The following is a 27,500-nucleotide window of genomic DNA, read 5'->3' as shown; positions in this document are numbered from 1 at the left end:
CTAAATATATATCACACTAACTAGTTAGACATTATGATCTTCCGGACCTTTGCTTCAAGAAATTTTCTCTTATTGGACCTCTTTAAATTTTAGTTGAATACCTCTGATCTACACTAACCAATCAGAATCCAATTTGAATGATCAGGTATCATAATTTTACATTTGTTACATCTTTTAATTTTTATTTATCACATTTTGGATGTTTTTCCCAGAGGTCCAGACACCTGCTTTGCCCAATTAACGCTATTTTACTCTACAGGAATCAGCACAGAACATTACAACTGCTCACTCAGGCTGTGTTTAGATCTGTGAATCCACACTAAACTAGGATGAGTCCCACACAGTCCTGAGGAGATCATGATAAACCACACTGACCAGTATCCTGAGCTCCTTATGGGACATATAGCATTTCCAGAATAGGACATTGATTTCAGACCCTGATTAAGTGTCCACCATTATCCTATAACTTATAACCTATGACTCTATCACCGGAATTACAGCTTCTAATACTCTCATTCCAAGAAAATATAGACAATATCTCTGAAATTAAAACTCCAAAAAACTAAACTATACCTTAAACCAGAATGAAACAGACTCCATCTCTGGTTCAGACTTTATCTCCAAAACATCCATGACTATTCAATACAAGTTTATTTGTATTTATTTGTTACAGAACATAAACATAGAACAAAAGGTTAATATAAAGATTAATATAATACAGAATTCAAGATTAATATTAGATAGAATTAAATGTGTTTGTATTTATCCCCAATGAGCAAGTCTGAGGTGACTCAGGTGACTCGGACCCAACTATGGACTTTATCTCTCTAGGAGGTATTTAACTCAGCTACAGAATCAGACTTTAACTCCAAAGTGACAGAAAACATGAGGTTTTAGAGCATGTGGTTTAACACATTACATTAACACCGAGTGTTAGACGCCCTTCTCCAGAGTGACTTACATTTTATACAACTGAGCTACTGAGGGTTGCGTGGTGGCCCTGGGGTTCTCACGCTCACCTTCTGATTGGTAGTCCAACACCTTAACACATCCTCCAACTAGAGAATTCTAAATGTATCTGAAATGAAAGACTCCTTCTCTGTAATAACAGACACTACGACCACTATTACAAACTATATCTTTAGAATTATAGCCTCCAGAATCATCATCTGTCTGATTAAGGACTGTGGAGTTTGTGTACAGAGTCATAGCTGAACATATCTACTGAACAGGAGAACAGATCCCACTACAGAACTCCACACACTATTACAGACTTCTTGTAGGAATTACACCATCCCCAGAGGAAACAGGCCACGTCTTCAGAACTGTCTCTCTGTTGGAGATTACAGACTTAATGTCCACAAATACAGATGTTAACTCCAGACTGGCAGAAATACTTTGTCGGAATTACAGGTTTTATCTCCAGATTTCCTGAACAGGAGACGATACAGAGGATCTACAGATTAAACCTACAGAAATATACACTAGGGCCGGGTGATAAAACGATAACGATATGTATCGCGATAGACAAGTGATCGATATCAACAAAAAAAAATGTGTTTGATAAAACGTTCCATATTTTTTATTCTTCGTAGGAAGAAAACAGAGGTTGCGAAGCAAGTTTGGTTGCATTAACAAAGGCGCTCACTCTCTGGTAACCTAGCAACGTTGGGAGTGACACGCTAACAGCCAATCATGTTGGTTGCGCCATATCGTTGTCTCGTGCCGGTCTGCTGGATTCCTCTTCAGTAACCGGCGACTGATGAGCAGAAAATTAGCCGCAGCAAGCGAGGAAATTGTAAATAAAAGAGGAAACGTCAGCTCACCAGTATGGAAGTGTTTTGGGTTTTATAAGTCTGACCGTAGTCACACCAACGTCGTCTGCACATTATGCAAGACTGTTTCTCTATGTTTATATTTAACACTTTGCACTATTTTATTACACTTTATTAAGCATTTCTTACATTTTCTTTCATTTTGCACCTTAAATGTTAAGAGATAACAGTTAAGTGTTCATTGTGACTTTAGACTCATGTTTACATTATAATTATTAGAGTTTTCCTGCTTGTTGACGTTTCTGTCTTAATAACTGATGGATTACGATCAGATGAAGGTTAAGTTTAAAATAAAAAGGTTTAAATGTAATAGATTTTTCTCCTGGTCCTTATTTTAAAGGGGTCATAAAAAATATCAATAATTATCGATATCGACCGATATGTAACACTGATATCGTGATACAGTTTTCAGCCGTATCGCCCAGCCCTAGTCTACACACTCTATGCTGAGAATTACAGACTGTCCCACTTACAGACTTCTCTAATAGAAGAATTACAGCATGGGAATGTGTGCGTCTCCAGAAGGAAACAGATCACAGCTACACAATTCTACAGACTCCATCTCTGTAAATACAGTACAGGAGATCGTGTGTGTTAAGAACTGGGATGATTTGTATCTCCAGAGTGGTACGAGTGCCTGACAAAGCCGTACTCCTAACGAGCCGTGTGTACGGCAGAACGCAGCGCGACGGCAGTGACGAGCTTTGGAGCCTCCACAATAACAGATCTTGTTGCGTATCGTATAACTGATCACGGTACGTGTCCTGAATCAGTCTCTCTAACGGACACGTGGGACTAGTTTCCTAACCATGTTGGAGCTGTAAGCACTGTACAGCAGCACAGCGAGAACATCACAACACACACAGTGTCAAACACATCCTCCTCCTCCCCCTTCCTCAGATACTGACACTTTCGTGGACGTGTTTAAACCTTAAACCCTGTACACGTATGACATCACGAAACGCCGCTCACATACCTTCGGTTCAGGGAGCATCAGAGCACAACATTCCATTCCATCATCATCATCATCATCATCATCATCAGTCCTCAGCATCCTTGTGGAGGAGCTAAAAAACTGCTTCTAAGTGTCAGTGTCTTGTAGCACATGACCTGCTCTGACAAAAACACCTCTGACTGCAGGCATTGTTTCTGATTTATATAAAACAGCAGCAACAAAATGCGCGAGGTAAAAACTCTAATGTGGAAATGTGACATGCACCGGATGTGGAGTCCTGATGCAGCTTCATCATCTTCATCTTCTGCACAGTGCATGCTCAATATTCCTTACACGGATATAAGCCTGCGCACGCGCGCGCGCACACGAACGAACACACACACACACACACACACACACACACACACACACACTTAGGAAAAACAAGAACATTAAATAAAAGGAACCCATCGGTCCACACTGCCTCTTCATCCTCCTCATCCTCCTCGTCCCCGCGGTCCCCCCCCCCCACACACACACCCCGCCACCACCATCCCCCCCCCACCCCTCGGGTCCCTACCTGTGGTGTTACTGATGTGTCCCCCCCACCACTCAGTTCTCTGGGTTTCCGTCATTAACCCTCTCAGTATCGCCGCCTCCATCTCCACCGTCTGCTCCATTTCTCTTCAAAGGTGAAATAAACCGAGTTTAATTAACACTCATTAACGCAGTAAACGACTAGTGAGAAACTCCGCTGTTATGTTTCAACACCAGTGTTAATTCTGTTAGCTTCTTCCACATGTACCACAATGCCGTCAGTGCGCAGCCATGACAGAGCCGCGGTGCATCGTGGGAAATAGAGTTTAACGGAAGCGGAAACACGGAGGGGAAGAATTTTAAACCGATAACATAATTATGTAAATACTTGTATTTATTCAAATTAAATACTTTCTTAAAAGAGAGTCAGATATTTAAATTGTTTATCTGATATTTAGAGGTTTTAGGAATGTTTTAAGCAACTAAAATAAAGTTAGTAATTCATGTCTAAATGTATTGTAATGATGTAAAAACAACTACAAAGACTTCAGGAAATAAAAACATCAGTATAAATAAACCTCTAAACCATTTCTCATTGGAAATAAATGTAATATTAGATGATGAATAAACAAACACTCAACACTAATAAACACTCACACTGTTAATAAACACTCACACTGTTAATAAACACTCATACTGTTAATAAACACTCAACACTAATAAACACTCACACTGTTAATAAACACTCACACTGTTAATAAACACTCAACACTAATAAACACTCACACTGTTAATAAACACTCACACTGTTAATAAACACTCAACACTAATAAACACTCACACTGTTAATAAACACTCAACACTGTTAATAAACACTCAACACTAATAAACACTCACACTGTTAATAAACACTCAACACTGTTAATAAACACTCAACACTAATAAACACTCACACTGTTAATAAACACTCAACACTGTTAATAAACACTCACACTGTTAATAAACACTCAACACTAATAAACACTCACACTGTTAATAAACACTCACACTGTTAATAAACACTCAACACTAATAAACACTTACACTGTTAATAAACACTCACACTGTTAATAAACACTCAACACTAATAAACACTCAACACTAATAAACACTCACACTGTTAATAAACACTCAACACTGTTAATAAACACTCACACTGTTAATAAACACTCAACACTAATAAACACTCAACACTGTTAATAAACACTCACACTGTTAATAAACACTCAACACTGTTAATAAACACTCAACACTAATAAACACTCACACTGTTAATAAACACTCACACTGTTAATAAACACTCATACTGTTAATAAACACTCAACACTAATAAACACTCACACTGTTAATAAACACTCACACTGTTAATAAACACTCACAACACTAATAAACACTCACACTGTTAATAAACACTCACAACACTAATAAACACTCACACTGTTAATAAACACTCAACACTAATAAACACTCACACTGTTAATAAACACTCACAACACTAATAAACACTCACAACACTAATAAACACTCACACTGTTAATAAACACTCACACTGTTAATAAACACTCAACACTAATAAACACTCACACTGTTAATAAACACTCACACTGTTAATAAACACTCACAACACTAATAAACACTCACACTGTTAATAAACACTCACAACACTAATAAACACTCACACTGTTAATAAACACTCAACACTAATAAACACTCACACTGTTAATAAACACTCACAACACTAATAAACACTCACAACACTAATAAACACTCACACTGTTAATAAACACTCACACTGTTAATAAACACTCATACTGTTAATAAACACTCAACACTAATAAACACTCACACTGTTAATAAACACTCACACTGTTAATAAACACTCAACACTAATAAACACTCACACTGTTAATAAACACTCAACACTGTTAATAAACACTCAACACTGTTAATAAACACTCAACACTAATAAACACTCACACTGTTAATAAACACTCACACTGTTAATAAACACTCATACTGTTAATAAACACTCAACACTAATAAACACTCACACTGTTAATAAACACTCACACTGTTGATAAACACTCAACACTAATAAACACTCACACTGTTAATAAACACTCACAACACTAATAAACACTCACACTGTTAATAAACACTCACACTGTTAATAAACACTCAACACTAATAAACACTCACACTGTTAATAAACACTCACAACACTAATAAACACTCACAACACTAATAAACACTCACACTGTTAATAAACACTCACACTGTTAATAAACACTCAACACTAATAAACACTCACACTGTTAATAAACACTCACACTGTTAATAAACACTCACAACACTAATAAACACTCACACTGTTAATAAACACTCACAACACTAATAAACACTCACACTGTTAATAAACACTCAACACTAATAAACACTCACACTGTTAATAAACACTCACAACACTAATAAACACTCACAACACTAATAAACACTCACACTGTTAATAAACACTCACACTGTTAATAAACACTCAACACTAATAAACACTCACACTGTTAATAAACACTCACACTGTTAATAAACACTCAACACTAATAAACACTCAACACTAATAAACACTCACACTGTTAATAAACACTCAACACTAATAAACACTCACACTGTTAATAAACACTCACAACACTAATAAACACTCACACTGTTAATAAACACTCAACACTAATAAACACTCACACTGTTAATAAACACTCACACTGTTAATAAACACTCACAACACTAATAAACACTCACACCGCTAATAAACACTCACACTGTTAATAAACACTCAACACTAATAAACACTCACACTGTTAATAAACACTCACAACACTATTAAAGACACACAACACTAATAAACACTCACAACACTATTAAACACACACAACACTAATAAACACTCACACTGCTAATAAACATTCACACTGTTAATAAACACTCACAACACTAATAAACACTCACACTGTTAATAAATACTCACACTGTTAATAAACACTCACAACACTATTAAACACACACAACACTAATAAACACTCACACCGCTAATAAACACTCACACTGTTAATAAACACTCACAACACTATTAAACACACACAACACTAATAAACACTCACACCGCTAATAAACACTCACACTGTTAATAAACACTCACAACACTAATAAACACTCACACCACTAATAAACACTCACACTTTTGCTGCCAGTTAGCCACTGCACCGACCATCTTACCACAAATGGTGTCAGAAGTGGGATGTGAAGTCTTTGAGGAGTGACTGACAGTAGAGGAGGAAAATCTCAAATCTCAAGATGGCTGCTTGAGGACATGGAGGTTCTCAAAGGATTACTCGAGCTCATCCAATATTGTTCTCTGAAGGGGAGGAGGACACTGTTGAAGTTCAAGCAGGTGATGTGGAGTTGGAAGCTGTGATAGCAGAGGAGGCTGTGACTGACTTGTTTCATTTGTTTCATATGAGGAATGTGCCACATCCTGAGACTGAACCTGTGGTGAGACCCAAGAGCAGTAAAGTGAGTACACCCTGAGGTGAAGCAGAAGGTATTGTGGTGGATCAAGAGTTTCTTTTGGAAATGAGGAACTTTATGAAGCAACAACAAAGAAATGAAAAGTTATTATTCGATGAATTGAATGGATTAAAGGCTACTATTCTCCAGAAATCCAAGGCAGGGTGGGAATCAGTTGAACAGATAAGTCAACAAACTCACTACCTATTACCTACGCCCAGAACAGTTCCGCAAGCACCAGGAGGAAGAGCCATGTTTTCAGAGCCTCAGGCAACTCAGCCTGAGGACCATCTGCCATGTATGTCTCCACCACTGGTAGCATCTTTTAGACGTTATCATGAACCTCCAATTCCTGATTTCGTGGAAGGTGAGGATGTGGAGAGCTTCTTTGTGCGGTTCGAACGCATTGCTAGAATATGGGGATGGCAAACCGATGAGTGGGCAGCTTGAGTGGTAACTTTGTTAACAGGCCTATGCAGGCATGGATGAATGACGTTCCGGGTCTTATGCTGACATCAAAGCTGCCGTGCTGACCAAGTACTACGTGACTGAGGAGACATATCGCCTGCGTTTTAGGAGTCTGACGGTACCAACTGGAGAAAGTTTAAGAGAGACCTACAACCGCATTAAGGGCTTGTATAAGAGGTGGATGCGACGGGAAATGAAGAGTAAGGAACAGCTGGGAGAAACCATCATATTGGAACAGTATATAAGAGTGTTGCGTCCCGACATGAGAATATGGGTCAAAGAAAACCAACCATGGACTGGTGAGGAAGCTGCTAGGTTGGCTGAGAGATACATGGCTGCACATTGAGATCCACCACGAACCAACAAAGGTACTGTGACTGTGGGCAGGGGTAAAGTTGAGGAACCTATTGATAAGACAATGGGACTGTTTGGGAAACATTCTAATGCAACTTTGATTTGTTTTTATTGTCAACAACCTGGACATAAGGCTTCCCTTTGTCCCCTTAAAAAACCCAAAGTGACTAATATGTGTTATGTTCCCAGGAAAGAGTGCTTTGCTGAATCATCAACATCTATCGAGAAACATAGCCACCTTCTAATGGTAATTGTAAATGGTCAGCCTGCCCAGGCTTTGGTTGATACAGGTACTGTAGTACACAAACTTTGGTGAAATCTGACTTGCTAAACTGTGAAATGTTGAACTATGGTGATACTGTATGCTTGGGATGTGTACATGGGGATGAACAAACTTATCCAACTGCTGAAGTCTCTGTCATTGTAAAAGAACAAACATACTTGTTAAGGGTGGGGGTAGTTGAGAAACTACCATTTGATGTGGTGTTAAGGGAAAATTTTCCTTGTTTAACTGATTTGGTGGCTTCCAAAATCCCAGGGTCCCAGACTAAATGCTTGCAACCCCTTCCCAATGCAGATGCTGAATTATTTTCTAATCCGGGGAAGGAGAGAAAAAGTAAAAGACAGAGACGACAGGAAAAACATAGGGGAAATGATAAGGTACAAGAGAGCTTAATAAATTTTCCTGACTCTGGGTCTGAGTTGATTAATTCCTGTTGGCAGGTTCCTGATAATTTTAGGGAGTTACAAAAAGGAGATGTTGCTTTACAACCCTTGTTTGCAAAAGTGTGTGAAGAGGATGGTAAGCCAGTTTGGGGGACCAGTACATTTTAAAGAACAACCTTTTGTACCTTGCTGACATAGAGAGTCCTAGATTAGTGGTACCCAAAGCACTGCATCAAATAATTTTACATTTGGGACATACCATCCCTTGGTCAGGGCTCTTAGGCCAACAGAAAACATATGAGCGTGTCAGTCAAAGGTTTTATTTGCCAAAAATGTACAATGATGTGCAAGAATACTGTAAAACTTGTTCTGAATGTCAAATGGAGGCACCTGTTCGAAGAGCTGATAGAAGTTATCTACAACCTTTGCCCATTATTGGAACTCCATTTGATCGTATAGGTATGGATATAATAGGTCTTTTGGTGAAGAGCAGTTCGGGTCACCGATTCACATTGGTGATCTGTGACTATGCTACCCGATATCCAGAGATCTACCCCTTGCGTTCAGTGCAAGTTAAACACATTGTGAGATGTTTGGTTGACTTGATTTCACGGGTTGGAGTTCCATCTGAAATTATCATGGATCAGGGGACAAACTTTATGGCGAAAGTGATGAAGCTGTTGTCTAAACATCTAGGCATTAAGGGAATCAGAACTACACCATTTCACCCTCAAGCAGATGGTCTTGTAGAACGGTTTAATGCTACCTTGAAAAACATGCTTAAGAAGTTTGTTGATGAGCCTGGGAGGGATTGGGATAAATGGATTCCACTTCTTCTTTTTGCCTATAGAGAGGTCCCTCAATGTTCAACCGGTTTCTCACCTTTTGAACTTTTGTTTGGCAGGCAAGTACGTGGCCCCCTGGACGTGCTCAAGGAAGGGTGGATAGCAGAGGAACCAGCCCAGTGCAGTATTGCTTCATATATCTTACAGATGCAGGACAAGTTGGAGAATTTTAGGATTCTATGGGATTTTGTGTCCAGAAAGAAAAAAGCCTAAACAGGTTCTACATGTTAATCTCCTGAGAGAATTCAAGGAGAACGTGTCCGATCTCAAAGGTCCCAAGAAGGTTAAAGACCAAGTGATGATGGTGAGAGCCATAGTGGAGGAAGAGGATGAACCAGATATGGATCCAGTTCGGTCAATACAGGATGTCCCAGAATGTTGTTCACATTTGAATAACCAACAACAACAGCAGCTAGCTGAGGTACTTCAATCTTTTCCCTCTCTTTTCCAGGAAAGACCGGGTCGGACTGAGATTCTCACACACAATATCATCCTGAAAGACACTACACCTATACGACAGAAAGCCTATCGAGTCCCGGAGAAGATGGTAGAACAGTTAAAGACTGAGATCAAGATCATGTTGGAAATGGGGATTATAGAACCATCGAAAAGTGAGTGGTCAAGTCCCATACTACTGGTCCCTAAAAAGGACGGCGGAATTAGGTTTTGCACTGACTTTAGAAAACTAAATAGTGTATCATGCTTTGATTCATATCCGATGCCTCGTATTGATGAGTTGATTGAGAGACTGGGTAATGCATCCTTTATGACTATATTAGATCTGTGTAAAGGTTACTGGCAGGTGCCCCTTAGTCCTTCGTGCAAGCCCTACACTGCGTTTCGATCTCCCTCAGGGTTATACCAGTGTACAGTTATGCCGTTTGGATTACATGGAGCACCGGCCACTTTCCAAAGATTGATGGATCGTGTCCTTGCGGGTTGTGACCAGTATGCAGCTGCATACCTTGATGATGTGGTGATATACAGTGGTTCCTGACAAGAACATCTACGGCATCTTGTGGACATTCTAAAGCGGCTTCAGGAAGCAGGACTCACCATCAACACTACAAAATGTTCATGGGCTCAGACAGAGGTGAGATACTTGGGTTATTTACTAGGGCATGGACAGATCTAGGGCATGGACAGACAGTGGAAAAGCATAAGGCTATCCAAAACATTACTCGTCCTCAAACTAAAAAGCAGGTGAGATCTTTTCTCGGTTTAATCGGCTGGTACCGCCGATTTATTCCCCACTTTGCATCACTGGCTACACCTCTGATCTGACCAAGAAGAGTCCTGCTAAATGTTGTTGGCCGAATGAGTGTGAATGCACAATGCACTATTCAATGCACTTAAGGACCAGTTATGCCATGAACCAGTGTTACAGAGCCCTAATTTCTCTCAGAGATTTATTGTACAGGTGGACGCTTCTGATGTTGTCTTGGGAGCAGTGCTAGTCCAAGGAGAGACTCATGAGGAGAGACGAGTCCTATTTCTGAGCAGAAAACTCTTTGAAAGAGAGCGAAAATACTCAGCAATTGAGAAGGGAGGCCTTGCCATCAAGTGGGCTGTGGACTCCCTGCGGTATTACTTGCTTGGATGTGAATTCACGTTACGGACTGATCGCCGTGCCCTAAAATGGATGCAAACCATGCAGAATGGTAATTCAAGGATACTGTGTCTGGCTCTGCAGATAAACACTCTAACACACACTGCTAATAAACACTCACACTGCTAATAAACACTCACACTGCTAACATACACTCACACTGCTAATAAACACTCACACTGCTAACATACACTCACACTGTTAATAAACACTCACACTGCTAATAAACATTCACACTGTTGATAAACACTCACACTGCTAATAAACACTCACACTGCTAACATACACTCACACTGCTAACATACACTCATTCATTCATCTTCTACCGCTTATCCGAACTACCTCGGGTCACGGGGAGCCTGTGCCTATCTCAGGCGTCATCGGGCATCAAGGCAGGATACACCCTGGACGGAGTGCCAACCCATCACAGGGCACACACACACACACACACACACACACTCTCATTCACTCATGCAATCACACACTACGGACAATTTTCCAGAGATGCCAATCAACCTACCATGCATGTCTTTGGACCGGGGGAGGAAACCGGAGTACCCGGAGGAAACCCCCGAGGCACGGGGAGAACATGCAAACTCCACACACACAAGGTGGAGGCGGGAATCGAACCCCGACCCTAGAGGTGTGAGGCCAACGTGCTAACCACTAAGCCACCGTGCCCCCAACATACACTCACACTGCTAATAAACACTCACACTGCTAATAAACACTCACACTGCTAACATACAGTCACACTGCTAATAAACACTCACACTTAATAAACACTCACACTGCCAATAAACACTCACACTTAATAAACACTCACACTGCTAATAAACTCTCACAACACTAATAAACACTCACAACACTAATAAACACTCACAACACTAATAAACACTCACACTGTTAATAAACACTCACAACACTAATAAACACTCACACTGTTAAAAAACACTCACACTGCTAATAAACACTCACACTGTTAATAAACACTCACACAGTTAATAAACTCTCACAACACTAATAAACACTCACACTGTTAAAAAACACTCACACTGCTAATAAACACTCACATTGCTAATAAACACTCACAACACTAATAAACACTCACACTGCTAATAAACACTCACAACACTAATAAACACTCACACTGCTAATAAACACTCACAACACTAATAAACACTCACACTGTTAATAAACACTCACACCACTAATAAACACTTACACTGCTAATAAACACTCACACTGTCAATAAACACTCACAACCCTAATAAACACTCACACTGTTAATAAACACTCACAACCCTAATAAACACTCACAACACTAATAAACACTCACACTGCTATTAAACACTCACACTGCTAATAAACACTCAGACTGTTATTAAACACTCACACTGCTAATAAACACACACTACTAATAAACCCTCACACTGCTAATAAACACTCACACTGTTAATAAACACTCACACTGTTAATAAACACTCACACTATTAATAAACACTCACACTGTTATTAAACACTCACACTGCTAATAAACACTCACACTGTTAATAAACACTCACACTGTTAATAATCACTCACAACACTAATAAACACACACTGCTAATAAACACTCACACTGTTAATAAACACTCACACAGTTAATAAACTCTCACAACACTAATAAACACTCACACTGTTAAAAAACACTCACACTGCTAATAAACACTCACACTGCTAATAAACACTCACAACACTAATAAACACTCACACTGCTAATAAACACTCACAACACTAATAAACACTCACACTGCTAATACACACTCACAACACTAATAAACACTCACACTGTTAATAAACACTCACAACACTAATAAACACTCACACTGCTATTAAACACTCACACTGTCAATAAACACTCACAACCCTAATAAACACTCACACTGTTAATAGACACTCACAACACTAATAAACACTCACACTGCTATTAAACACTCACACTGCTAATAAACACTCAGACTGTTATTAAACACTCACACTGCTAATAAACACTCACACTGTTAATAAACACTCACACTGCTAATAAACACACACTACTAATAAACATTCACACTGCTAATAAACACTCACACTGTTAATAAACACTCACACTGCTAACACACACTCACACTGCTAATAAACACTCACACTACCAATAATTATTCACACCACTTATCAACACTCACAAAACTACTGACTTTTCAATTTGTTAGTTTGTTTTAATTCTGCGTTAATGATCTGCACTTTTAATAAACATAAATCTACTAGCTAGCTAAAGTTAGCTACATACACACATGGTTAGCGTTCAGTCTTGCTAGCACACTGTGTTAAACAAATACTACAGTAGACAATTATTTTATTATTAATTATTATTATTATTATTTGATTATTATATTATCTGTTAATATTGTGTGTAACAGAATGTATGTATTATAAATACTGAATAATGTAATAACGCCTGCATAAGTATAAATGTCCTGGAACAAATCCTACATATGAATAAACATGATATAATAAATGTGATGTTATTAATATTGAAAAGTAATAATTCTCTTCAGCAAAGTCTAAATAAGAACAAATATGACGTAACGAAGCCACACAATTATAAACAGCATTTTAAATATTAATATAAATCTGAGTGAGAAGGAACAAAGCCTAGATAAGTATAAATGTGATGTAATAAAGTCTTACATCACTGTACATCATCAGGTGTTTCAGGTCTACAGAATCTCTAGCCCAGGTGGACCAGTCGTCCGTCCCCACTGGTCCTTCAGTAACATCTATGGAGTAGGCCGAGCCATACAGAGCTCCCAGTGAATAAGGCTGTAGCACCAGCTTCGCTAACACAGTTTGTATCTGTTTGAGTATCGTATGTGGTCTTTGGGTCACCTGCTTACTTCACACTAACTTGATGCCTTTTCTGCAAAATCTGTGGTGATTCCAGCTTCCTAATATGAAGTTCTGTGATGACAAACCAACCCAAAGCCAAGACTGGTCTCCAAAGACTCTGTAGTCATCGTCAACAAGCTCACAACAAGCCCTCCATCCTTGCCTCCAGCACTCATCCACCAGGTTCCTTTCTCTTGTAGGTTTCTTCCAAACAATCTTTCCAGGGAAATGTGAGCTCTAGGATCAGCAGTTGTCTTGTGGTTTCTGATATCAAGATAATGTCTGGATAATGTTCTGGAGGTTTGTGCAAATTGCATCAGCTATTTCTCTTAGGACCTGATCATAGTGCCAGTGCAAGTACTGGTACCCCCTGGTACCCCCTCTCCCATAGGCTTTAGACAACTACTCAGTATATGCTCAAGGCTTTCTCTTCTTTGTCACTGAAAAGCTTGTGTGGATGGTCTGACTGACTGGTTTAGAAAAGCTTCCAGTTTATATCCAGATTCAGAAGGTCTCTGCCTTTCATAACTCTATCTATGAGGTCTGATGGTCCATCACTTACTCTTAACTGGTCCATGCACCCTGCTGTTGTACCACTATAATCCTGCTGGTATCTTTAGCCCTGCTCTCTCCTCCTCCTGGATAAGCTTACATCTCCCCTTCTCTCTTTCTTTATAGTGCAGTCTTGAATGCTACCCCGATCCCACAGATCCCAATAAACCCACTCGCTGATCTGCAGAATTAATTTGTCCTGGTTGATATCCTGAGATCCTCCCATTGGAACGTTTAGGCTCATGGATAAACCACGTCACGGACGTTGTAGTTTGGTTTATTTGACGTTGTAGTTTGGTTTATTTGATGAGTGTTTATTTTCCACTAAAGAAATGTCAGTGTTATCGGTCAATTCCTGTGAGTGTTTCATAGTTTAATTGAAATCTTATACAATGCTGGAGGATGATGACGCTCTACAGAAATCATCTGTGATCTTATCAAAGTCTGAACCGTTCTTCGTTTGGGGAAAAACATCCTCTTTAGAAAAATCTGTCATGTTATTTATCTTGATTATGCTGTAGCTGATCCCTGGAGGACTTGAGCTGTGTGTGTGTGTGTGTGTGTGTGTGAATATGAACAGAGGCATGGGTTACAGAATAGTGTGAGTCATGATGTGAGCTGTGACTCTAAAACAAAGGTCATAATGAACTGAATTAAACATGATTCTTTATTATATCTTTCAGCTCAGCTACAGTAATATCCATGATTTATTTTTAACTCCTCGCTGCGTGTAAAATACGTCTCTTTATATAAATCTCAGCGTCTCTTTTGTCAAACATTTGCTCAAAAATAATTGAACACAGTGAGTCACTGAACATCTACATCACATTCAATTGATTCAAGATCGAAATAAATGGTTCAAAATACTGAAATGAATCATTTTGTACATAAATACTTTAAATCTTGATGGCTTTTGCTAGCTTACTTGTTAATAAATTAACAATTTATTATTTTTGTGTTGAGTGTCAGCTGAACATAAGCTAACTAACTAAGAGTAAATAAAAAGATAAATAATAACTTCATGGGTTACAACTGATAATTATATACAAGTGTGTACAGTAATTAGCTAAACTGGTGTAGCTACTTTCACTGAAAAAAAAAACAAATTTTAAATACATTTACAAACACATTCTTTTTATTGTGTGTAGAAAAAGGACAGAACTTTTATTCCCCAAAACTGTTTCACTTGTTAACAATGAAGTAAAAAACAGGGGATAAAAGAACTGAATCATTTTGTTGTACAGATATAACTGAATCAGACACTGAAGCTCTCTCGGCCCAACTCGCCTTCAGCTCTGACTGACTCTTGACTTGTCTCCGCCCCTCACTCTGATTCTTCTGTCCCTTCTTAGGACTCCACCCATTTCTCTGACTCCGCCTCTCACTGTGACTCGTGTTATGACTCCATTATCACTCTGAATCAAACTCTACAGTAGGACTTCCTGACTGTCTTACCCTCTGACTCTGTCTTACCCTCTGACTCTGTCTTACCCTCTGACTCTGTCTTACCCTCTGACTCTGTCTTTCCCTCTGTCTCTGTGTTACCCTCTGACTCTGTCTTACCCTCTGACTCTGTGTTACCCTCTGACTTTGTCTTTCCCTCTGACTCTGTCTTACCCTCTGACTCTGTCTTACCCTCTGACTCTGTCTTACCCTCTGACTCTGTCTTTCCCTCTGACTCTGTCTTTCCCTCTGACTCTGTTTTTCCCTCTGACTCTGTCTTTCCCTCTGACTCTGTCTTTCCCTCTGACTCTGTGTTACCCTCTGACTCTGTCTTACCCTCTGCCCCTTGCTTACACTCTGCCACTCACTCTGACTGAGATGGAACATTAACATTCTGTAGAGAGAGAGAGAGAAACAGACAGAAAGACAGACGGAAGGAAAGAGACTCAACAGCTCATTACACATTATCAGTCAGATTGGTCATGACACACACACACACACACACACACACACACACACACACACACACACACATGTAAAGGACAAGCTTAATGAGAAGGAAAGATGCTGACCTCATAATGCAGCAGTGTGTAGTTTTACAACACAGATATTCTCTTGCTCACACACACACACACACACACACACACACACACACACACACACACACACACACACAGCTTTCAGGGGTTTTCCTGCCTTTACACACCAGATCCGACTCCTGACTCGTCACACACAGTCTGAGCGCTTTATTTACTTTAACTCTTACACACTAAGGATCCTGTACGGTGACAGTATCAGTTAAGATCAGTTTTAATCTGAAATAAAACATTACGGATCATTCAGTGTGGTGTGTGTTTATTTACTGAACGTTAAAGATGAAGCTGAGTGACACGGTTACACACACACTCACAGCAGGACTTTAATGTCAGCGTCTCATTAAACACTGTGTGTAATGTAGGACGGTGTGTTTATCGTGCAGCACACACACATTCCCCTTAATGATTTGTTTAGAGCGGTTAATCGTGCTGTGATGTGAGGACTAATTTATGCTGAGTGTGAAGGAACAGTGTAATGAAGGTCACGTAAAGACTAAACAAACAGCTTACAGAGGAAAAGTGTCACACACCCATAAAGTCCTGCTATTGTGGGAGTTAATGGAATTCATTTGTGGGCTTCTTTAATTATTAGTCATGTCTGAGATAGAATAAAGCAGGAAGAAAGAGAGGCTCGAGTCGTCCGGCAGACGATAGTCACATCCGCACAACGAGGCAGAAACACAAGACTTAACACACACAAGAGAGCAGTTCAACACAGGAGGGGCTCGTTTAACACGCCTCATTACTGCACACGTCACAACACCTCCAGAGAGTAACGGTCAGAGAACTGGCACACACACACACACACACACAATTATGACAATCTTCTGAGCTTTGTCCTATATAAGCTAATAAAGGTAGTGATTTCGAGCGGAGCAGATGATCACCTGAGAGATAAACAGTATAAGATCTTAATAATTATGTTCCAGGTCATGTTGATGTTCTTATGAAGACAGAGCTGAGGAAAAGGTCTGTGGTGTGTGATCATTATAAAGAAGAAGAAAGACAGACTAGATGAAGGACAGAGCAGGTCTGGGTTTATAATCAGCGTGATTCAGTCCAATACTCCAGGAGCTCCAGAGAAGGCAGTGTGAAGAGCTCCGTATCAGCAGTGTCAGTTCACACACACATGAACACCACAATGTTCTGGAACTGAGTTTGTACTCGAGCCGTTTGTGACATTTTTATGATGGAGTTCAAGTTCATTTCATTTCAAAATCTTTAATGTTGAACTGATAATCAATAAAAAAACAAACAAAACTCTTTATTTTTCAGTGATCTTTAAGTGTGCACTAAATCACCTGGGATTCGTTTATTGATCCGACCTTAAAATTCTATTACGCTCCTTTCCTTTTAATATTAATCTGTAATTTTATTACTGTATCAGATCATTATTTAACAACAAAGTTTACAATTGAGTCTAGAATAAAAAAAAGCAGAAGAATCTTTAATTAAAAAGAATCTTCTGTATTTGTGAAAGTCATAAAGGGAAGAATTAAAAGATAAACAGCACGGCGTTAGTGCACAAACACACAGTGTGAACACACGGGATTTAAACCCCATCAGCTGAACCTCATACACACGTCCCATCATACAGGAGCGTAATACAGCGTGACTGCGGCCATCGTCCATAATCAGAGGAGGTTCTAGATGGAGACGTGGGCGGGGCTTTCGCTGTTTAGAGCCAATCAGCTCAGAATAATAAATAATATAAATAAGTTAAAGATCGTTGCAGCTGAGATTTGTACAGACTTGTTTTCTTTGACGTTGATCCCGTTGATTTGTCCATAAACTCCTTTACATTGTTTATTATAATATAGATAAATTAATTTAAATATAAACTCTTTAAAGGTGATTTTCTTCCCTTCCACTTTAAAATGTTGAAACCTTCTGAGTGGGAAACATTTCATAATCTATTTAAATCAGCTCTTCATGACACACCCACTAAGAACAGCTTTCATTTACATACATATATGGACTAAAGGACACACCCACTCTCTACAGGTGGATATAAAGACACTCCCACTCATAGATCCTCCCATTTCCATATATGGTCCCAAGAACACACCCCTTCAGATGAGCTCATTTAAATTAATAGTTAAAGAAAAACCCACTTAGAATTATTTAAACACATGACTGTCCTCATAGGAGGTCATGGTGTCTTAGTGGTTATCACGTTCGCCTCACACCTCCAGGGTTGGGGGTTCGATTCCCATCTCCACCTTGTGTATGTGGAGTTTGCATGTTCTCCCCGTGCCTCGGGGGTTTCCTCCGGGTACTCCGGTTTCCTCCCCCGGTCCAAAGACATGCATGGTAGGTTGATTGGCATCTCTGGAAAATTGTCCGTAGTGTGTGATTGTGTGAGTGAATGAGAGTGTGTGTGTGTGTGTGTGTGTGTGCCCTGTGATGGGTTGACACTCCGTCCAGAGTGTATCCTGCCTTGATGCCTGATGACACCTGAGAAAGGCACAGGCTCCCCGTGACCTGAGGTAGTTCGGATAAGTGGTAGAACATGAATGAATGAACTGTCCTCATAGATGGACGAAGGACACGCCCTCTCAGAGCTGCCATAATTTATTACATGTTCTTTTAACCAGCCCACATTCAGAGTAAAATGACCTTATATGAGACTATGGGTGTGTCCTTGAGTCCATATATGGACTGACACTGAATGGACAAGTGTTTATCTTAGAAGACAAACAACTCAGAAGTGCACTGGATTTAAATACAGCCTGAAGGACACGCCCCCTGTGCTCAGTGGACCGTTACTACGCCGCAGCAGATGGAGGTGTTTCTTCAAGGGAAAGTAAAAGATTTGTTGTTTATTAAAGGAGAGGCGGCTGTAGAGGAGCGTCACACTGAGCGTCACCTTTATTCAACAACACCAGGGGCGTAAAAACCAAAAGCAGCATCAAAATGTCACTGACCCGGGGCTTTCCCTCTGTGTGTGTGTGTGTGTGTGTGTGTGTGTGTGTGTGTGTGTTTGCACCATGATCCCGTTCTCACTCTAACTGTCAGGAGGTAGAGAAGATAAAGGTCAAGGCGTTCTGTATATACGCTGATTCCCTCGGTCATGTTTACATAAACAAGTTTAATAACATAGCAATCAAGTGGTTATTTCACAATTGGGAGGAAAAAAAAGGAAAGAAGTGTACACTCGTTTACAGGTTGTGTGTTTGTCGTCCTCCGTTTGATTAATGGCATAGTTCACGAGATTTGCGCTGGGTTTTACGTTTTGTACTTGCTGCTGTTACATAATTAAATTCTTACATACAAATATGGACAAATGAAGCTTCGGCTCTGAAGCTTTTGAGTCTGTAATCAATTCCAGGGGACAGTCATAAGAGGGCGGGGCTTTAATCAGAGCAGGTGGGGCTTAAAGCTGTCCATCACTGCACTGGGCATCTTGACATTGAACATCACTTTGTTTTTCTGTCTCCTGATTGGGCAGATCCTTTGAAAGGGCGGGGCTCTTGTCAGTAAACTCCTCCCCGTCGGGCTCCAGGCCGTCTGGACAAGGCAGCTTCAGAAGCTCCTCCCTCAACTGAGCAGTGTGTCGCTATGGAAACACAAACGATGAGGTCAGATAATTATAATTAAGCATTAGATTACAGTAGAGTGATAGTGAGATATTACACAATGTATATATGTTAACTGTGTGTGTGTGTGTGTGTGTGTGTGTGTGTGTGTTACCTTGAGTGCAGCTGCGTGGTGAGACATGGTTCGTCCCACTCTCTTATCACTGCTGTACTGCTGGATGTCAGAGATCCACTCCTCACACTGTGCCATGATCTCAGCTCGCTTCAAATAGAAGTGCTTATGGATTACCTACAGACAACACACACACACACACACACACACACAGCCTATAACAACACAGTCCCACATCATACAACAGCATTTTACAACTAAATATTATTAATCTGTTTATATTTACATCCAATTTTGAGTGAAAGGTGACTTCCTGTAGTGTGTTGTGTTCAGTTAGCTCTAAACACTCGTCTCCTCAGCAGTCTCTCTTTATTCTCTCAGCTCTAAACACTCGTCCCCTCAGCGGTCTCTCTTTATTCTCTCAGCTCTAAACACTCGTCCCCTCAGCAGTCTCTCTTTATTCTCTCAGCTCTAAACACTCGTTCCCTCAGCAGTCTCTCTTTATTCTCTCAGCTCTAAACACTCGTCCCCTCAGCAGTCTCTCTTTATTCTCTCAGCTCTAAACACTCGTCCCCTCAGCAGTCTGTCTTTATTCTCTCAGCTCTAAACACTCGTCCCCTCAGCAGTCTCTCTTTATTCTCTCAGCTCTAAACACTCGTCCCCTCAGCAGTCTGTCTTTATTCTCTCAGCTCTAAACACTCGTCCCCTCAGCAGTCTCTCTTTATTCTCTCAGCTCTAAACACTCGTCCCTTCAGCAGTCTCTCGTTATTCTCTCAGCTCTAAACACTCGTCCCCTCAGCAGTCTCTCTTTATTCTCTCAGCTCTAAACACTCGTCCCCTCAGCAGTCTGTCTTTATTCTCTCAGCTCTAAACACTCGTCCCCTCAGCAGTCTCTCTTTATTCTCTCAGCTCTAAACACTCGTCCCCTCAGCAGTCTCTCTTTACTCTCTCAGCTCTAAACACTCGTCCCCTCAGCGGTCTCTCTTTATTCTCTCAGCTCTAAACACTCGTCCCCTCAGCAGTCTGTCTTTATTCTCTCAGCTCTAAACACTCGTCCCCTCAGCAGTCTCTCTTTATTCTCTCAGCTCTAAACACTCGTCCCCTCAGCGGTCTCTCTAGCTAAACACTCGTCCCCTCAGCAGTCTGTCTTTATTCTCTCAGCTCTAAACACTCGTCCCCTCAGCAGTCTCTCTTTATTCTCTCAGCTCTAAACACTCGTCCCCTCAGCGGTCTCTCTTTATTCTCTCAGCTCTAAACACTCGTCCCCTCAGCTGTCTGTCTTGTGTAAACTCCTCGGTCAGTGAAGATGTGAAGAACTTCAAGTTCCAGCTTCACACCTGACTGGTACACAGAGCTCACACTGGAGACTCCTTCACCACATCATACACATGCAGATCAGTAATGTGACTAAAAGTCCCACATCATAATAATATTTGAAGTCTGTTTATAACATGTTTATGACATGTTTATGACATATCAGGTACTGTGACAGAAGATCTCTGTATGTTATGTGTACTGTGACACCACTGCAAATATCAAATAATCTGAAATGTGTGGTGTGTGTAAGCACTTCACTAACGGTACAGAACAAACAGGGTTGCCATGGCAACCTGTTACCTTTTACAAATCCCATTAACACGTCCGATATAAAACATCATTCATATCAACTCATTTGGTTAAACTTGGGTTTAACATTAGCACTAATCCCGTCACTCGCTCTACACGTCACTCACTCTACACGTCACTCATGAAGGGTCACTCATGAAAGACGGAAAAGAGCAAAAAAGGAAGAGTGTGAGAAATTGAAGAGAGCGAGAAAGAGAGAGAGAGAGAGAGAGAGAGAGAGAGAAAAAGAGAGAGAGAGAGAGAGAGAGAGAGAGAAAAAGAGAGAGAGAGAGAGAGAGAGGGAGAGAGATAGAGAGACAGAGAGAGAGAGACAGAGAGAGAGAGCTAGCACGCATCATCTCAACCTCCATGTATCTCTCTCACACATAATAAACAGTGGGTCGTCATCAGAGCAGGGAGTGTAATGGCCCACTGGATTCAGAGCAAGGAAACACACACACACACACACACACACACACACACACACACACACACACGATTTAAGTGTGAATTGAGTTATGCTCTGATGCTCAGCCTTCGAGCCACAGCCTGAGTGAAGGGGGCGTGTCCACCACTGACGTCTGTACCAACTGACTGTCCATTTTAAACTCCAGTTGTACAGTGTTTGTATGCGTGTTTTTGTGTTTTGTGTGTGCGTTGTATTTTGTGCTTTGTGTTTTGTGTGTTGTGTGTGCACGTGTGTGCTTTGTGCATTGTGTTTTGTGTGTGCGCACATGTGTGCATGAGTGTTTTGTGTTTGTGGTGTGTGTGTGTTGTGTTTGTGGTGTGTGGGTGTGTTGTGTTTTGTGTGTGTGAGAGTATGTTGTGTGTGCACATGTGTTTGTGTTTTGTGTGTGTTGTGTTGTGTGTGTTGTGTGTGCGTTGTGTGTGGTGCGTGTGTTGTGTGTGCGTTGTGTGTGGTGCATGTGTGTGTGTTTTGTGTGTGTGTTGTGTTTTGTGTGTGCGCGTTGTGTTTTGTGTGTGCGCGTGTGTGTTTTGTGTGTGCGCGTGTGTGTTTTGTGTGTGCGCGTGTGTGTTTTGTGTGTGCGCGTGTGTGTTTTGTGTGTGCGCGTGTGTGTTTTGTGTGTGCGCGTGTGTGTTTTGTGTGTGCGCGTGTGTGTTTTGTGTGTGCGCGTGTGTGTTTTGTGTGTGCGCGTGTGTGTTTTGTGTGCGCGCGTGTGTGTTTTGTGTGCGCGCGTGTGTGTTTTGTGTGCGCGCGTGTGTGTTTTGTGTGCGCGCGCGTGTTTTGTGTGTGCGCGTGTGTGTTTTGTGTGTGCGCGTGTGTGTTTTGTGTGTGCGCGTGTGTGTTTTGTGGTGTGTTGTGTTTTGTGGTGTGTTGTGTTTTGTGGTGTGTTGTGTTTTGTGGTGTGTTGTATGTGTGTTGTGTGTGTGTGTGTGTGTGTGTGTGTGTGTGTAGTCTGATGGACCTCTGCAATGGTTTTTAATATAAAGGGACATACAGTTATGATGTAACTAGGTGACTTCAGCTGGTTCCCATGGTGACGGTTACAGCTACAGTACACAGGCATGATGGGAAAATATAAAGTGCTCCATCATCATCATCATCATCACACTGATCTTTAACTGTGTGTGAGACAAAGATGACCAACACACTGGGCAACGGCCACATCCTGGTTACCATGGCAACACGGGCAAGGCCATTGATCTCTCTCTCTCACACACCCTTACACGTTGTGTGTGTGTGTGTGTGTGTGTGTGTGTGAGAGAGAGAGAGAATGACACAGAGATCTGATACGAGTTTCCTAACAGTGTTTGTATGAAGAAAGGAACAAATAAGGAAATGATCAAGAACTAAAAGGAATAAATAAAGGAAGGAAAGAAGAGAGAGAAACAACTGTGAAGATCAGCAGTAAGATTCAGAAGAAGATTCAGAAGAAGATTCAGAAGAAGATTCAGAAGACCAGACAATTCACAAAGTAGTACAGAGATGATCCACCAAACTTCTGGAACCAAGATGAACCTCTACCAAAGTGATGGAAAGAAAGTGCAGAAGAACAAAGGACGTACTCCTGATCCAGAACATCTAAGCTGATCTGTGTAACATGGTGGTGGCGTCATGGTTCAGGGCTTAATTGGCTGCTTCCAGAACGATCTCATCTTTAATGATGATGGAGCTCATGATGGGATCTACAGAAACATTCTGTCTGATCATTTATACAGAAGTTAAACAATTCTGATCAGGAGGAACTTTGTGTGTTATAGATTGTGATGAACTCTGAACACAGGACTTTGTTGGAGGTAACAGTAGGTTTTAGACTGGACAAGTCAGTCAGCAGGACTGAACACAACACACAAGAAATATGGAGACAAAAGGGAGTGAAAAATAGGAGAGTAGGAAGAAGAAGAAAAAGAGAGTCAACGTGTGTGTGTGTGTGTGTGTGTGTGTGAGAGTGTGTGTGTGTGAGAGTGTGTGTGTGTGTGTGTGTGTGTGATTAGTACTTTCTCTCTTGCCCCTGGTCTTTATTACCTAAAAGGTCACTGAGTTTGTTAGTGTTTCTTATTAGAGCATCAGCTACTGAGGTCTGTTTTTATATAGAGGCACCACACACACACACACACACACACACACACACACACATATATATATATACATACACACACACACGCGCACGCACACATACACACACGCATACACAAACGATTCAGTAGTTGGACACACTGTATGTGTGTGTGTGTGTGTGTGTGTGTGTGTGTGTGTGTGTGTGTGTGTATGTAGTGTAAAAGTCATTTGTCAAACTGTTCTAATCTGATGATGTGTGTTAGACTTTGGGGTGTTTACATAATCTGAGCAGTCACTTTGCTGGATGCTGATGCTGAATAACAAGAGTCTCTCTCACACACACAAACACACAGACACACAGACACACACACACACACACACGCACGCACTCGATACCAACATGGCTGCTCGTTCACAACACGAGGCCCAGCGTCTCTCCACTTTTGCGATTCGGTAGTAATTTCTCTACAAACTGCAAGTTTGTTCAGTCAGAGCAGCTTTTGCACATCTCATACAGGCCGATACGGGGACCCCAGTGCAGGCCCCGAGACTGTAAACAACATTAGGGCTAAGGTTAAGGCTAAACACACATCAACACATCACGCATCTTCCTTGCTAATGTACGGTCTCTCATGAACAAAATGGATGAACTGCTGCTCCAGATAACATCACACAAGCAGATAAAGGACCGGATTTTTACAGAAACGTGGCTCAACGACAACATTCCCAGCAGCACCATTGGGGGTCGCAGTGCACAGGGCAGAAAGGGCAGTAGACTCGGGTTTGCTCTTTCGATCAAGGCACAGGACATTTTACCTCAACCGCCGACTCTTCTACTGCTCACAGTTCACTTTCACTCTCGACAACGGACATCTCTTCAGCGTTTAGATCTAACCTCTGTCCCGTTGTATGAATTCCAAAAAGGTGATTGGTTCTTTCTACAGTAAGGGCGGAGCTTACACAATATGGTCTGATTATTCAAGTGTTGTTATCAGACAGTCCAATGAAGTATAATCTGTTTAATCTGTGTGAGGAATCTGAAGCATGTTCACCGCCTTTATCATCACGTCTCAATTAGAAGACAAGCAGCTGATTAAACAGCTTTAAACTAGCGTGAGAGACGTGAGGCGTGCAACGTCGTGTCGTTAGTGGAGACGGGGCACTGAAATCTCTGTCACCGCACCTTTAAATCCGCTCATTAAAGCTGAGCCGTGTCAGCCGTGTGCCAGCGAGGAGACGGTAAAGAGCGCCGGATCAGGAGTGAACCAAAATAATACATCAGCCTCATTACTGTCCTGTCCCGTCTCCATGGATACGAGGCATCCTATGCAACTGGATTATGAGGGACCTCGCAGTAATACACCTCAGATTCCTGCATCTACAGTGTGTTTCATATCGCTTCCCTTTTTATGATAATAAATATAAACAGCTCAGTTTCTCATCGGATTCGTTTACGTTAGCAAATATTTTATAAGCTAAAAGAAGTTTGTTCGTTTGCTGCGTACGTGTGTGACAGATGCAGTTTCAGTGACGTCTGGTCTGAGAATGTGTGATTCACAAAGCTTAGAGGAAAGTAGCAGAGGTCATGAGTGTGTGTGAGGAGGGAACATAGCTACAGTTAGCTTGCTTTGTTAAACTGATCTGAGAACGAACCAGAGCAGGTAACATCACAGTTGGCCACGCCCACAAGTGAGAAACCAACAAAGTACCATGAGAGAATTATCTCATGCTTGTGTGTTTGTGTGTGTATATGTGTGTGTATGTGTGTGTGTGTGTTTGTTTGTGTGTGTGTATGTGTGTATATGTGTGTGTATCTGTGTGTGTGTGTGTGTATGTGTGTATATGTGTGTATATGTGTGTATATGTGTGTATATGTGTGTGTGTGTTTGTGTGTGTTTGTGTGTGTGTATATGTGTGTGTATCTGTGTGTGTGTGTGTGTGTGTATGTGTGTATATGTGTGTATATGTGTGTATATGTGTGTGTGTTTGTGTGTGTTTGTGTGTGTGTATATGTGTGTGTATATGTGTGTGTGTGTGTGTGTGTGTGTGTGTGTGTGTGTGTGTGTGTGTATACAGTTGAAACCAGATATTTACATACACTTCAGAAAAAAACACAAAAACTTTTATTTCTTTACTGTCATACATTAAATCAGAGTAAACTTTTTCTGTTTTAAATAAATAAATATTAACATATTTTTTGCATTTGTTAAATGTCAGAATCGAGCGAGGGAGAATTTTTATGTATTTTTATCATCACTTTCATCAAAGTCAGAAGTATACATACACTAAGTTTATCGTGCCTTTAAACAAAAAAAAAACTCCAGATGATTCCATTCTGAGCTTAAGAAGCTTCTGATAGGTTAATTGATTCCATTTGAGTTAATTGGTGGCACACCTGTGGATGCATATAAAGGCACACCTCAAACACATGATGTCTTTCTTTGACATCATGGGAAAATCCCCAGGACAACAGCAAAAGATCTTGTGAAGATGCTGGCTGAAACTGCTAAGACAGTGTCATTATCCACAGTAAAACGAATACTGTACCACCATGAACTGAAAGGTTACTCTGGGAGGAGAAAGCCATTACTTCAAAACCACCAAAAAGCCAGACTACAGTTTGCAACTGCACATGGGGGAAAAATCGTAATTTCTGTAGACGTGTCCTGTGGTCTGACGAAACAAAAATTGAACTGTTCAGCCATAATGATAAACGGTATATTTGGAGGAAAAAGGGCGAAGCTTTGAAGCCTCAGAACACCATCCCAACTGTGAAGTCTAGGGGTGGTAGTATAATGTTGTGGGGCTGCTTTGCTGCAGAAGGGACTGGTGCACTTTACAAAATAGATGGCATCATGAGAAAAGAAAATTATGTGGATATATTAAAGCAACAGCTGAAGACATCAGCCAGGAAGTTAAAGCTTGGGCAAAAATGGGTCTTCCAAATGGACACTGACCCCAAGCATACCTCCAAATTAGTTATAAAGTGGCTTAAGGACAACAAAGTCAAGGTATTGGACTGGACTTCACAAAGCCCTGATCTCAATTCCATAGAAAATTTGTGGGCGGCACTGAAGAGGCGAGTGCGAGCAAGAAGGCCTACAAACCTGACCCAGTTACACCAGTTATGTCAATAGGAGAGAATTCCAGCAAACTATTGTAGAAAGCTTGTGGAAAGATACCCAAAATGTTTGGCCCAAGTGAAACAGTTTCGGGGCAATTCCACCAAATACTAAGGAAGTGTATGTATACTTCTGACTTTGATGAAAGTGATAATAAAAATACATAAAAATTCTCCCTCGCTCGATTCTGACATTTAACAAATGCAAAAAATATGTTAATATTTATTTATTTAAAACAGAAAAAGTTTACTCTGA

General features: G+C 40.8%; 2 protein-coding genes across 5 annotated transcripts in view; both read right to left on the bottom strand.

Moving 5' to 3' along the window:
* The window catches only part of ttc27 (tetratricopeptide repeat domain 27), a 70,754-nt gene extending 67,118 nt beyond the window's left edge, over window positions 1-3,636 (bottom strand). Inside the window, exon 1 of the mRNA XM_060879621.1 lies at window positions 3,350-3,636. Within this exon, the coding sequence (XP_060735604.1) occupies window positions 3,350-3,449 (100 nt within the window). The 5' untranslated portion in view covers window positions 3,450-3,636. The remainder of the gene's footprint in view (window positions 1-3,349) is intronic.
* A 15,781-nt stretch (window positions 3,637-19,417) lies between these two features.
* Window positions 19,418-27,500, bottom strand: part of birc6 (baculoviral IAP repeat containing 6) — a 97,034-nt gene continuing 88,951 nt past the window's right edge. For all 4 annotated transcript variants that reach the window (XM_060879969.1, XM_060879972.1, XM_060879970.1 and 1 more), the window contains 2 exons: window positions 20,040-20,174; window positions 19,418-19,905 (listed from right to left, as the gene is read on the bottom strand). In XM_060879969.1, coding sequence (XP_060735952.1) covers window positions 19,723-19,905; window positions 20,040-20,174 — 318 coding nt within the window. In that variant the 3' untranslated portion in view covers window positions 19,418-19,722. The remainder of the gene's footprint in view (window positions 19,906-20,039; window positions 20,175-27,500) is intronic.

The sequence above is a fragment of the Tachysurus vachellii genome, chromosome 10 (assembly GCF_030014155.1).
Source record: "Tachysurus vachellii isolate PV-2020 chromosome 10, HZAU_Pvac_v1, whole genome shotgun sequence".
NCBI classification, from domain to species: Eukaryota; Metazoa; Chordata; class Actinopteri; order Siluriformes; family Bagridae; genus Tachysurus; species Tachysurus vachellii.
The sequence above is the reverse complement of the archived record's forward strand: the minus strand, read 5'-3'. Positions and strand labels throughout refer to the sequence as shown.